The 14,172-nt window shown below is 48.6% G+C and overlaps 1 protein-coding gene across 1 annotated transcript in view; it reads right to left on the reverse strand.

Annotated features, from left to right (window-relative positions):
- Positions 1-14,172, reverse strand: part of Tspan5 (tetraspanin 5) — a 168,919-nt gene that overhangs the window by 37,207 nt on the left and 117,540 nt on the right. Inside the window, exon 2 of the mRNA XM_048456866.3 lies at positions 1,205-1,255. Within this exon, the coding sequence (XP_048312823.1) occupies positions 1,205-1,255 (51 nt within the window). The remainder of the gene's footprint in view (positions 1-1,204; positions 1,256-14,172) is intronic.

A 14,172-nucleotide genomic window follows, 5' to 3' on the forward strand; every position in this document is an offset into this window, starting at 1 on the left:
CTATCACCCCAGGACAGAATTGGAAATAATGTGTGACAACACCCGTTTTTTTTTGAATCAGGGTAGGGATGAACTGAGGTCCTCAGTTCATTTTGCCAACAGAGCTTATGTCTCCTCTCCTTTTGTGAGGTGTGGGGGACTGACTGCAGACAATGCCCTACCACTGAGGATCACCCCACAATCAGCGGTAAAACTCAGGTCTCCCTCTGACTTTATCTCACGTGGTCTGTCTGCAGAAGGTTCTACTTGTCGAAAGCTCACTGGCATCTCAGAGTCTTTTGTTTGACAGGAGCTTTCCTTGAGGTCTTCTTTCTATTTACCCATAATGCTTCTTAAGGCATCTAACACTTCAGAAGAACCCTGGCCTTGAGCACAGCCAGACTCAAGAGGACAAACAGCCAGGAGATAAGAGGAGAATAAGCTAAGCCCCAAGTTTGCCAGAGCGCTGACCAATCCCAACACTGCTCCCTCTCACAGGGGAACCAAATCACGCTGTGGCGATTTCACTTCTGAGCAAGGATGCAAGAGGGGGTGAGGCTCATTTCTGAATTTCAGTGGTGCCCAGGGAGTATCAGAGAAAAATCAAAGACTTATTGAAAAGCTCAGGGGAAACAAGAATGTACTCATCAACTTAGGACAGAAACTGCCTAGAACTCTCTTCTCCACTGCAGTTTGGAGCATATCCTCTGGTGTTTCTAGAGTTCCCTTTTTCTCTACTATGTGAGACCATCGACTTCGAGCATCTCTCAATATTTATGACCAGCTGCTGTCTGCTCACATTCTTTAGTGGCAGTGATGAGTCCATCTGATATTCAAACAGAAACTTATATTTGGCTTCCATTCTGCCACATGGCACACTGAAATCCATTTTTTAACATTTAAGTCATCTTCCAAATGGGTTCAAAAGACAAGCGAAGCGGGGTGAAAAGTCACAAGTCACAGAGTGACATTTAGAAGCATAATGAGGTCCTCAGAGTTGGGTGAGGCTACGCCTTGGTCAAATCCCAGTCGCACCCCCTCTGCCCACACCACTCTGTGACCGTGGTGATTACTTTGATGTAGCGATCCCTGCCGACACCCGAATGGTCTTGAAGATGCTTCCCCTCAGCAGACAAGTGTGTTTTCACCCCGTGGTGGTCAAAGACAAAACATTCGAAACACGGCCTCGAACCAAACCTGTTTGTCTTTGTGATGGTCAACTTACTTTTTCATTCCATGCCCACAGTCCGATTCCAAGAAACGTTATTCCCAAAAACTGCAAGAGAAAGGGAAGAGATCAGGGTAAGTGTTGGGGAAAACACCACGGTTTTACTCATGAAAATCAGCTTGCTTTTCTTTTTTGTTTTTTTGTGACAGGGTTTCTTTGTGTGGCTTTGGCTGTCCTGGAACTAGTTCTGTAGACCAGACTGGCCTCAACTCACAAAGATCCACCTGCCTTTTGCCTTCTGATTGCTGGAATTAAAGGCATGCGACATCACTGTCTGGCGAAAATTAAGTTTTTAATTAATTGCTTTACTACATTACCTGATCGGGGAACACACACACAAAAAGCTTTCTTTTAAAAGCTGAGTTAACTAGGAAAAGAAATGTCATCGCCTCTTTGCTTAAAATTATTATAACAGTGAAAAGGGGTAGGGACCCACGGGTGCCTGAAAGTCATTCACATCATGAATTATAATATTCAGGTAGCATTTTGAAAGAAGTGAACATTTGTGTGAGTGTATTCAAGCATCTGAGCCATCCGTCAAACACGGACATAAAGGGCACACATTTGGAGAGACAGATCTCTGTTCAACTGGGGACACAGCACAGGAGCCCCTCCCCCGCCACGTTCTTCAACAAATGGGCACACATTTAGAGAGGCAGAAATCTCTGTCCCACTGGAGACACAGTACAGAAGCCCTACACCCCCATGATGTCCTCCAACAAATCTTTTTACTGTTCCTTCAAAGGTAATAAGAATCATATCAAGTTCAATGTGATCCAGAGAAATCCCCAGATCTTGGGGGTCTTGTTTGTTTTGTTTTGTTTTGTTTTGTTTTGTTTTTTCAGAAACTAAAACTGTAGTTCCAAGGGCTCCAGTCCTCTTCCTGGTCTAAGCTGATCCCGTACCTCCACGGATAACTTGGCGCACGCTCACCATGCACAGTGAACTGAGGCCGGCTACCTTGCCGCTCTGCCAATCAGCCACACTGTGGGGATGCAAGGAAACGGCATGCAAGCGCCAACGGCGGAAAGGGCTGACCACTTTAATAGACTCTCACTATATCCTGCCTGCTCGGAGATACACGTCTTCCCCTTTATAGTTTGACATCCCTGAAACTGAATTGTGGTTTAAAACTCATAGTATCATCCGCCACCCGAGAGTATTTAAAATAACAGCCTGTCTTACGATCAGGGCACCAAAGATTGGGTGACAATGGTACAGGACTGCTCACCCGCTAGGAAGCCATGACCAGGAGGGAGCGCAACTGGCAACCTCACCCAACTCCTTGTCTTTAGTCTCAACAGAGACTTGCACTTTCCAAACACTGAAGTAAGTGGTGGGGGTGGGGTGGCGAGCAGTTTTGGTCTGGTGGCCGTGTAAGAACACTGTTTATTTTACTAACATCTTGATTAAGTTAAATGTCAGAAAAGCTGTCTACTGAGAGCGCGGGCAAAGAGCACAACAGTGGGGTGTGTGTGTGTGTGTGTGTGTTATTCTTCAGTTTCAGGGAAGCCTGAGAACCGTCCACCCCGGAGGACCCTGCCGTTTACAGCAGGGAGTTTGGACTGACACTAAGGCGGGAGTCAGTAAAGCCAAGTGGAGGAAGAGCGTGGGAAAAAAGAGTAATCAGTCACTCAGACATGTAGAACTTCCCAGAGCTCAAAAAACAATACTACATTTAAATAAGATAGAGTGCAATATATCCTCAACATCACAGAGGAACTTTAATGTGTCTTCGGCAATAAATAAATAAATAATGAAAATAATTAGGTCTCTACTCCTCCTCCCGTTGCTCCGAGGGAGCTACTTTAATGCGTGCTGTCATGGTTAGCTTTCTATTCCTGTAATAAAACACCACGACCAAAAACAACTTGGGGAGCGAAGAATTTATTTAGCTTAAACTTCTACATCGCAGTCCATCACTGAAGATAGGGCGGGAACTCAAGGCAGGAGCTTGGAGGCCATGGAGGAACACTGCTTACTAGACTGTTTCTCAAGGCTTGCATATATATATACATATACATATATGTGTGTGTGTGTGTGTGTGTGTGTGTGTGTGTGTGTATACATACACACACACAATATCTAGGACCACCTGCCCAGGTGTGGCACCACCCACAATGATCTGGGCCCTCCCACATTAATCATTAAGGAAACGCCTCCACAGACTTGCCTACAGACCAAAAACACACAGAGAGAGGTTTTCTCCACTGAGTGTCCCCATTCCCAAAGGACTCTAGCTTGTGTCAAGCTGACATAAAACAAGCCAGCACAGGTGCTTAGGAAGATTTCTTGTTTTCAACACCCTAGGAGAAAACTATGGTCAGCCTTCCACTACCCTGGCCAATGTGCTATTTCATTTTCTGTTTCAGACCTAAGACCTGAAAAAAGTACAGGAACAAAACGACTTGGCATGTTAGTGCTGTATTTATAGGGGCCAGACAAAGTATAGTCACAACTGACAAGTGGACACAGGATTTTGTGGGACCAGGAATGCTCCAGGGGGCGGGGTTCGGGCTTTGTTTTATGCAAAGGAAATCCAATGCACCCTAGTGGGAAAGTCTGACTTTTTAAGGTTAGAGTTCTCTGTGGCAGCAGTCATGGCCCAAATGCAGTGACAGCCACAGTCTCCCCATTAGCAGTGGGTGGGATAGGAAGAGGAGGTATCATGGCCAACTGCCTGTCTCCCTGCCCAGCAAGGTGGGAGCACGCCACCTGTGCCAGCCACTCATTCTTTCCACGCTCACTGTGATGGAGGCAGTTTTGGCTTTGGTTTTGAGCGTCACGACAGTTTTACTCTGAAACTGGCCCTATACCGGCCCCTTTTAAGGAAAGGAGAAAACAAGTTTCGGTAAGGTTTGTAGATCACAGAGCTCCTAAGTGGAGAAACAGAGACCTGGCCAAGGGCACGCGTTCTCACCAGTCCTGATGGCTTCCCATTCTCACCTGGGACAGAAGCGATCACATTCAGGCCAGAACTTTATGAGACGAGATCAGGATGTCACCTATCGTGATGCCGGCAAGCAGAGGAGGTGCTGAAGTAAGAGACAGGCGCCCACCTACAATCTCAACACGAGGAGGCGGAGGCAGGAGAACTGAGTGTTGGCTCAACACTCAACCCAGCCTTGGCTTCAAGAGATGCCATCTCAAGCAAGAAGAAACAACATGGCTTCACAGAAGGACCGACTATCAAAGGGGCGTTCTCCATGCTGGTGTCGAGCATATAGAAAAGGGGGAGTTCAGCTGGGGGTGGGATGCAGACTCTCTACTCTTTATAGGTCTCCTTTCGCCCCTTGGCACCTGGGGGAAATGTTTTCTTTTCTTTCAAGAAATCAGAATAAAAAACTCGAAAAGAGATGGTTTTCCACAGAGGAGAAAGAAGAGAGAGAGGGAGAGAGAGAGAGAGAGAGAGAGAGAGAGAGACTCATAATTTCCTTTACAATTTTGCGTCAGTGTTTCCTGTTTGACTTGTGTCTTTCCAAAGGAGGGTTCAGAAATTTGGAAAGGGGGCAAGGTTTGAAATTAATGGGAAGTGTTCCACACCTCAGTGAGCAAACGGCACGGGGCAGGGCCTCAGCTTGCTGCATACCTCCAGGACTACATCAACACCCAATGGCCTCCCAGCTGCTCTCAGCCCATGTGTTTTGTTTTAAAATCAAGTTGTTCCAGCTCCAAATAATTAAGAGAGAAGAGCCAAACCCCAGAGACAGGCACGCAGCACTTGGAGCGGTTTTCCCCTTCCTGCTTCCCAAAGGAAAGGTGCCCAGAAACCCAACGCTGACCTCGCTCTGCAGCCTAGAGAGACCACTGCAGAGGTGCGCTGGGAACTAATGGCAACCTGTCTGAGATGCAATCAGTGTCTGCGATAAATGCCTGTCCATCACACTCTCGGAGTTGTAAAATGAGTAGTGATACTTTTGTCTAAGTTTGTTGAATGCAGCATGTGAACAAAGATACTGTTTTCATTTCTGTTTGCGGTGCTGGGGCCAACTCTGGGCCTCTTACACAGTCACGCTGGTGTCCGTCACTAAGCTATACTCTCAGCCCCAAGAAACGAGATTTTTTAATTTTCATGCACACATACAATGAATCTGTACCGTAGTCACCTCCAACCCCCCCTTACTCTCCCAAGACACCCCCCCCATGTGTCTCTCCCATCTCCATGTTCTCTTTCATTAATAATTCACGGAGTCCCGTCAGTGCTGTCTAAAGGAATGCGGGTCACACTCCCAAAGAAAAAAACGACTCCTCCCACCCCAGCAGGCTTCAGTTGCCAACTGCTCCTCAGGGAGGGGTGGAGCTTCACGAGCCCCTCCCTCAGCCACGCAGCAATGATTGGACTGGCAGGATCTTGTGCAAGTCTTATGCAGGTGGCACAGCTGCTTGGAGTTCTTACTGCAAGGGCGGTGTCCAGAGGGCAGCATTTCACAGCACCCCACCCACCTTCTCGCTCTTGCACCCTTCCTATTCCCTCTTCCGAGATGCTCCCTGAGCCTCAGGGAGATTGACAGGGATGCCCTACTTAAGGCTGAGCACTTATTCTCGGCAGCCACTTATTCTGAGCATCTGCTGAGTTTTATAAGACTCCGCACTATCACCTACTACAAAAAGAAGCTTCCCTGGCCAAGGCTGAGAGTAACACTAACCTATGGGTATAAACATATATATGTAGAAGGAAGTTTGGTAACCCGTCTGTTTGCCAGAACAACAGCAGCATGGTGCTCCCAAGGACCTATGACCACCTCGTCCACAGGCTTTTCACCAGCCATGAACTTTCCCCACAGAGGAGGCCTCAAATCTAATTAGAGAGCAGTTGGTTATGGCCACTACTGTACCTGTGGGCACATTGTCCCTGTAACCTTTGTATTGTAGCACGCGGAATTCACCACTGGGTAAGTCCATTGACGACTTTTCCCCTCCCCACCCCCAACAGCCTGCCTAGAACCTTTTGTCCTATGAAAGCCATACAGTAGGAAAAAAGATTCCAGGTCAGTTCCAGCCCAATGTCTCTGTCCTGCAGCCAAAGGCATCTTGTATGTTCGGCAATAGGGTCTGGTCACTAAGAAAATGTTTTGCTTTGTTTCATTACGTTTACTTTTGCTTTTGTTTTTTGAGACAGATCTCACTGTGGATCTTGGGCTGGCCTAGAACTTGCTTTGTAGACCAGGCTGGCTGGCCTTGCACTCACCAAGATCTGACTGCCTCTGCCTCCCAAGTACTGAGATTAAGGGCATGTGCTACCATATCTGGCCCTGAGAGTCTGTTTTTAATGTAAATTTGCAAAAGCAGTGCTACTAACAGTGGTCGGTACTCACCAGTGATCACCTGAAAAGCAACTAGTTCGAACTGAGGTACAGAGATGAGTGTTAAATGCACACCAGGTAGGTTCGAAGATGGAATACGAATAAAACAAATATAAAATCCCATTAATGGCTGTCTTGTTATTTACTCTATGTTGAAACATTAATATTTTAGATCTATTTGACAAATATAAACTTACAATTAATCTTTTCTTTTGTCAGTATAATTCCTAGCAAATGTGTTTTATTTGTAGCTTGCGTTAAATTACATTTGTGCGGAATAATGTTGGCCTAAAGTATCCTGTACCAAGTCAATGCAGTAGATACCTGAGATTACTCATATTTAACTAATAACTAAATAGGTTTAGAAACATCAAGTGTTTTCCCCAGCATGGCACAGGTAGGGGCTTGAGCCGGGTCACTAGGGGATTATTCCTTTAACTTTTAAAAATACTTCATCTATTTTTGTGTGTATGGGTGTTTTGCCTGCAGTGCCCACAGAAGGCAGAAGCCAGCATCAGATCCTCTGGAACAGGAGTTAGAGATAATTATAAACTGCCACGTGGGTGCTGGGAACCGAACCCAAACTTCCAGATTAGGGACGTTCACCCTCAGCTTTCCCAATACGTCTAACACATCATCTGCAGACCCAGCTCAGGGATAGGCGTATTGGGAAATGCTCGCACTGATCCTCTCAGTGGCTCCTCTGATGTCTAGGCATCAAAGGCACATTCTTTTGACAGAACTGAGAATGGCCCCCCGTGGAAACAGCAAGCAGAACAGTGATGGAAGCCTGCTAGACTTGGCTTCCAGGACCAGCGCAACTGATCCCTTGGCAAAGCCAGAGAGGAAAATAAGTCTAATGGGGTGATTCCAGAAGGATGCATCTGCCGCCTTGTCAAGTGGAAAAACCTCTTCCATATCCAGTTATTTTCATCCTGGCAGACTCTCCATTATCTCGGAACGGAACAGTGTCTCTGCCTAACCGGCACTAAATGGATACTTCAAAAAGCCACTAATCCACCCCTTTATAGTCTTCACGTGTCTCTGCGCTGCAACTTTGTACTTGACCCTACACGTCTCAAGATACACAGAGGTAAGGAAGCAGACACAGCTCTTGTTTGCAACAGGGTACGGTTTGGTTAGAGGCAATAATCAAATAACGAAAGGATAAAATTGCCCCGTGGTAGGAAGAGTGTTGCAAGTCGCCGGCCGAGTCTGCTGGGAGATTGGTGTGGCAGGAACACAGCGAGTGGGAGGGACATGGCATGCAATCAGCAAAGCAAGTGTGGCACAGCACATTTGCTCCTTGTAAGGCGCCCATTCATCACCCTAGTGACAGGAAGTTTCTCAGGGACCATCTGTGCAGTGGGTGGCAGTGGGTGGGGCAGGCTGGTACTGATGAAAAGAACCACCATGTGGATTGCAGACGTCTGGAGTGGATCCACAGGAACCCAGGGGAAGAGGCTTGGACACGCCGACAGGAACTGGTTGTGTCCAGCATATGGAGGAGAAGCGGGGACAACCAAGAACGACAAGGAAGGTAGAGTGACATTTTCAGTGACCACGGGACCGAGGTGTGAAGGCAACTGACCTTATACCTAGAGACTACGGCCCTCCAACATTCCAGTGGGGGCCCCATCTTCAGCTTCCAGGACAGGGGACACACAACGCACTGCTCCGCAGACAGAACCACCTTCCGGGTGCTGTTTTCGGAGCTGGTGGGACCTAGTGGCAGTTCTGATGGATGTTGTTCTTGAAGAATACTTGGCTGCTATCTGGATTCTCTGTGAAGCAAATCTCACGTTTTGTATTTTATTATTTTAAAATCACCAAATATTTCTACTGATTTTAGTCAAAAAAGAAAGGGGCGGGAGCAACTCCATGCGAGGGAGCAGCTCACTGATGTTCCCAGGCAGCTTCTAATCTGATGCTCTTTACCCCTGTCTACTTAAAGAGCAGCAGATTCATCCTTGGCAGCTGCCCAGACTGAACAATGTTCAAGATTAGCGCCAGGAAGGCAAAAGGTTGTAGAGACTCAGTACCCGCCTAAGAACTAATGGAACAAAGAACTACCATTCTGCTGAATGTCTAAAGGAATCTTCAACATCTCTGCCTGAAGAAACAGGGCAGGTACACCTAAGGCTGTCTCTGGATGGTGCAGGATGAGCCAGCGGGGAAGGTGTTGTCTGAAGCCGTGGCACATGCTTTTTGTTGCTCTTTGTTCTGAGTCAATGCTACAGTTCCAGTACACGGGTAGCCAGCTTACATAGGCATGCTATGTGCATACACCAAGACAATGCCTGTCTTCATAGAGTAGGGGCTTATTTCAAGAGAAAGAGATTCCTGGGGACGATTCCTGCCATGGCAAAGAAGGACGTCTGGGCTGGTGGAAAATTCAATACACAAAAAGTCAATCCAACTCTTGCCACTGGGTTCTGGTGTCCTGGTTTATACAAACGGTCCAGAACTGCCTTGATAAGATGGCATGACGGATAAAACTCAAATCTGTAAACAGGGCATTCCCCATCGAGGCCAGGGTCAGTGTCTCTCACTTGGCATGGTCACAGGGCCGTCTTTGGTGGCATGCTCTGAGTACGCACCGCCTACAGAGCTCTAGCCCCAGCACTGAACAGTTGCATCATGGGAAAGGCAGGATCTGCTGGGTAATGCAGTCACTGGGGGCTTCAGACAAGTCAGGGAACGCAAGGGATAACTGGCTACTTTGTAACACCGACACTCAAGGGACAACTGGCTACTTTGTAACACACTGACACTCGAGGGACAACTGGCTACTTTGTAACACCGATACGTTAGCTAGGGTGTGCAGGGAGAGACTAGCAATGAAAGTCACAAATGAGTGGGTTACACAAGGCAGCAGAGGGCGGGGGCAGTGTGAGGAGATGAAAGCACCGTGGAAGGCAGTGTGAACACAAACAGACCAGGGGTCTCCGCCAAGGATGTGATGACTCAGAAGTGGAGTCTGCTGTTGCAGAAGATCGGCGTGGGTCCTAGCACCCAGGTTGGGTAGCTCACGACCACCAGTAACTTCAGCTCCAGGGATTAAACATCCTCTTCCGGCCCCTGTGGGCACGCACACACAGACACGTAAATAAAAACAAAATGAATCTTAAAGAAGAAAACATCCATGAGTATTGTGGCACCACGAAGGGATGAAGGAGTTGACTGGCGGATGTTGGAACAGCAGCCTAGCTGAAGACAGACATCTGGACCGTGGCCCTGAGCAGAGGGGAACAATGTGCGACACAAAGTGCCAGGGGCCGGGAAACACAGCACAGTAGCCAGGCTGTGCCAGGCTTCCTGGGCCACAGCGAAGGCGGTAGTGTGTCCCCTGGGGCAACAAGCATCCCTGAAGGGTCTCTGGCTTCCCAGGGCCCTGCAGTCCTTGCCTGAGGCATAGAGAGCTAACGTATAATATACCTAACTGCTACAGACTATGGGAGTCCACGAGACCAAGGGAGAGTCAACAGGCGGATCTCACTGTTCAGGACAGCGAGTATTCCACACAGATTACTCCCTGGCCCGATCTCTCTTCAGACGTTCCGATGTGAGCCGCAGCTCCTATTGTCCACAGGGGTCACCTAACTCCTGGCTTGCCTCTCAGCATCAGCAAGCACCTGGTACAAGACAAACACAGGCTCTGTCTCCTCAGAGCTCCCCTACCACTGGAGGGATGGCCTTGCCATGTCTGCAGGTGCACACAGGACTGGAAACAAATGACAGGACCTCCTGTCGCACAAGAGGCGATCGGGACCTGTTCTAGTCACAAAGCGCCTGGGTTCTGTTCAATTCTTTCTTCTGTCACCAGCTGAGGGTCCTTCCAGAATAGCTCATCAAGTATCTGCCTATTTAAGGGACACAAACAAACTAGAGTTTGGAATGCTTTCTATTTCTTCCACATTGAAAGACATTTCTCAGGCTGGCGACGCTAGCTCACAATGCTTAGCTATCATATACAGGCCCTAGGTTTGATCCCCGAAAGTACAAAATAAGTATGTAGATAGACAGGCACATGAATGAATAAATGAAAGAAGAAATTTCTCCCAGATCTCTCCCCTCCCTCCCTCTCTCTCTCTCTCTCTCTCTGTGTGTGTGTGTGTGTGTGTGTGTGGTTTCGTGCATGTTTTCAAATATGAAGGCAATTATGCGCGCACACAAGGGCAGAGGCCAGAGGCAGTCATCGGATGTCTTCCATGATTCCTCTCCACCTTATATACTGGGACAGAGTCTTACTTGAACCCAGAGCTAGGCACCTAGCTAGGCCACCCAGCTTGCTCGGGGAACCCTTTCCTCATTGCTGCCTCCTGAACGCTGGCATCGCAGGCAGGCATCCACAGCCACCCTGCATCTATGTGGTGATGAGATCTGAACTCAGTCCCACCCTCCAGCTCACACGGCTGGCGGTTTACCCACTAAGCCAGCTCACCAGCCCCATCTATTAGGGGTTTTCTCACATCTTCTGGCCCTTGCCTACCACTCCTTGTTTTGGTATGATGTCCTACATGTATGGACTGAATGTCACTTCCTTCCTCTGGACATGTGAGTCCACCAAAGCTAGTCACATGTCTGACAAAACCATTCTCCATGTTCTGGATAGGGTTTTTTTTTCCCCTCAACTTGATGCAAGCTAGAGTTATCTGAGAAGAAGAACCCTTAATTGAGAAAATGCTTCTACCAAACTGGCCCGTGGAGGCAATTTCTTAATCAATGATTGATGTGGGAGGGCCCAGCAGATTATGAGCAGGTGGACCTGGATCGTAGAAGAAAGCTGGCTGAGCAAGTCATGAGGAGCAAGCCGGTAAGCAAACGGCCTCCGCATCAGCTGAGACCCCAGGTTTCCGCCCTGAATTCTCTCAGCGGTGACGTGTGACCGGAGCTATAAGACGAAACAAACCCTTTCCTCCCAAGCTGCTTTTGGTCACTGGTGCTCTACCACAGTAAGAGAAGCCTAAGACACACAGCCCTTGGCAAAGCCACACCGTGGCCTTTCCCGGGAGTCTGGGTCTATATGCAGTGACTTTTGGTAGCATCAATCTCCCTACACAACAAAGAACTTAGAGAGGCAGTCTGTGCTGAGGAGAATGGAGACCAGACATTACTGCTTCCGGTGACTCACGTGGGGGACCTGGGTATCCATTCTGAGGCTGGCTTCCATGTGACATCTCTGGGTTTCTAGAACAACAAGCTCCTCAACGCAAGCTGCTTCAGGGGACTTTGTTAGATGCAGCCGGAGTCCTAACGCACAGATAATTCTCACACAATGAGCGAAACATTTAGAGTAGCCTAGAACCATAGTTCTCAGGGGCTCCCTGTGCCCTGTAGGAGGGTGCCATTCTTTCCCAGGTGTTCTAAACTGCTGGGCCAGCTGTCGGGACCTAGCATGAGAGGGAATATATAATGTAATCCACACATCCACCTGAAAGCTACCCTTGGCTTGTTTATGGAACTGTGGATCCGGAAGCAGGAAGCAGTACATCACACAGGGCCTGGGAACGGAATAAGTTGCCAGGAAGGGGGCCTCTGTGGAACTGCCCAGAACGATGGGCCGGCAGTATCGTCCCACGGTGGATGAAAGGGCTTTTGCCTTTGAACATGCACTGTTCCAGGGGAAGGCCTTAAAGAAATGCCCACAGTCTGGGACAGCCGGGCTTAGAAAGCTCTTGGTGAGAGTCTGGACCTTGACATTTTGGCAAGAGCTGGTAATATGAGATGCGGAGGGGAGGGCTATGCAAGCAATGAAAGCCATATTCTTGGAAACGACCCAGGCAATGCAAGCACGTAAAAAGGACCGCGAGGGATTAGTTATCCACTTTTGGATAGAAACGTGGCAGGTTCAGGCTTACAGCTCACCAGTCTTCACTTACCCTGACAGGGCTGTTCCGTTTGTTACCCCTCCCCCAGCCATCAGAGGGATGTTCTGGAGGCTGAGATGGACCGGGAGTATGGCAGACACCAGGCATGAGAAGGGAGTCTGCAGCCGAGCATGAACCCCGGTGACCAAGCTCCCACCGTCTGAGTCAAACAGCAAGAGATCCAGAATGCATGGACCCTGTCTGGAAGCTCAGTGTTCTTAGGTGCACGGCCTCTGTGTGGAAATATCTTGTAAACTTAAAGGCAAATCATAATAGATGTGTTTTAAGAGAACCCAAAAATATTTAAAAACAAGATTCCTCATTTTAAGGGTGCAAGAAGGGTTATATTACTCAAGATTTCATATATTCAGTGCTGAACTGGCATCACACTCGGTACCAGGGGTAGAAAGGTGAATGACAAAGTCAGGCTGTGGTGGCACACACCTTTAATCCCAGTACTTGGGGGGCAGAGATGGGGCAATATCTGAGTTCGAGACCAGCCTGGTCTATAGAGAGAGTTCCGGGGCAGCCAGGGTTACACAGAGAAATCCTGTCTTGAAAAAAAAAAAAAAGGAAAAGGAAAAGAAGAAGAAGAGGAAGGAAGGAAGGAAGGAAGGAAGGAAGGAAGGAAGGAAGGAAGGAAGGAAGGAGAGGAAGGAGGGAGGGAGGGAGGAAGGGAAGGAGGGAGGGAGGGAAGGAGGGAAGGAGAAATAGGAAGAAGGAAGGAGGGAGGGAGGGAGGGAGAGAGGGAGAGAAGGAGGGAAAAAAAGAAGGGAGGGAGGAAGGATGAGATAATAGATGTTGCCTTTTATTAAATAACAAATAAGGGCACATAAATAAAACCACAACTTAAGCTCAGGGAATGGAGCCTTCCCAGAGGCATAGACAAGTTGCCATGGAAACAGAGGCATTGGGGTGGGGGGGGTGCTGTCAGAGGAAGCTTCCTGGGAAGCAACACTTGCTCTGTATTTGAAAGGGAAGGCAAGGGAGCCCTCTCCTGCAGAGGCAAAGGTTTATGCAGAAGATCAAAGTCTGACACAGTGAGCCCCTTCGGGGGTCTGCAAGTGGACCGCAGGGCTCCCGGCTGACAGCGGTCCTCGCAGGATGGCTCTGCACCAGTAAGAGCACCTGGAGACTTATTAAAAATGTAGGGTCTCAGGAATCTCCTGTCCTACTGCATGGACACTGGCAAAAGCCAGCGAGCTCTTGCAAGGTCGCTACGACGTATGGCTTTTTAAAAAGATTTTATTTTATGTGCATGAGTGTTTTGCCTGCATATATAAATGTGTACCATGTGTGTGCTTGGTGCCCTCAGAGGCCAGAAGGAGGTGCTGGGAGCCCTGGGGCTGAGTGGCAGAGAGCTGTTAAGGTACCATATAGGTACTAGAAAGCAAACCCGAGTCCTCTGCAAGATCAAGGGGTGCTGGGAAGAGCTGAGCCATCTCTCTGACCCCTGGTGGATGGTTTTGTAAACTGGAGAACCTTGAGGCTAGAGGGCTAATCTAGGGCATGATCAGCGCATGTGGTCTGAACGCTCAGGGGCCACCAAGCCATGGGAAAGCAAGTGAACACTCCAAGCAGAACAGGAGCAGGGGCCCGGTTTGCAACTTACTCTCTACTGCACAGAGAATGCAGAGAAGGGGGCCAGGCTGCCAGCAGTAAGACAAACTGGGAAAGAGAAAGATGCCAGCCGAAGGAAAAGCGACAGGAACATCGGGGCCAAGACTACAAGGGGACTCCAGGGGACTTCGTGCCAAGAGTCACATTTTGGTGACTCTCAAGTTACGGCCCA

This window comes from Myodes glareolus, chromosome 17, assembly GCF_982192425.1.
Source record: "Myodes glareolus chromosome 17, mMyoGla1.1, whole genome shotgun sequence".
NCBI lineage: Eukaryota > Metazoa > Chordata > Mammalia > Rodentia > Cricetidae > Myodes > Myodes glareolus.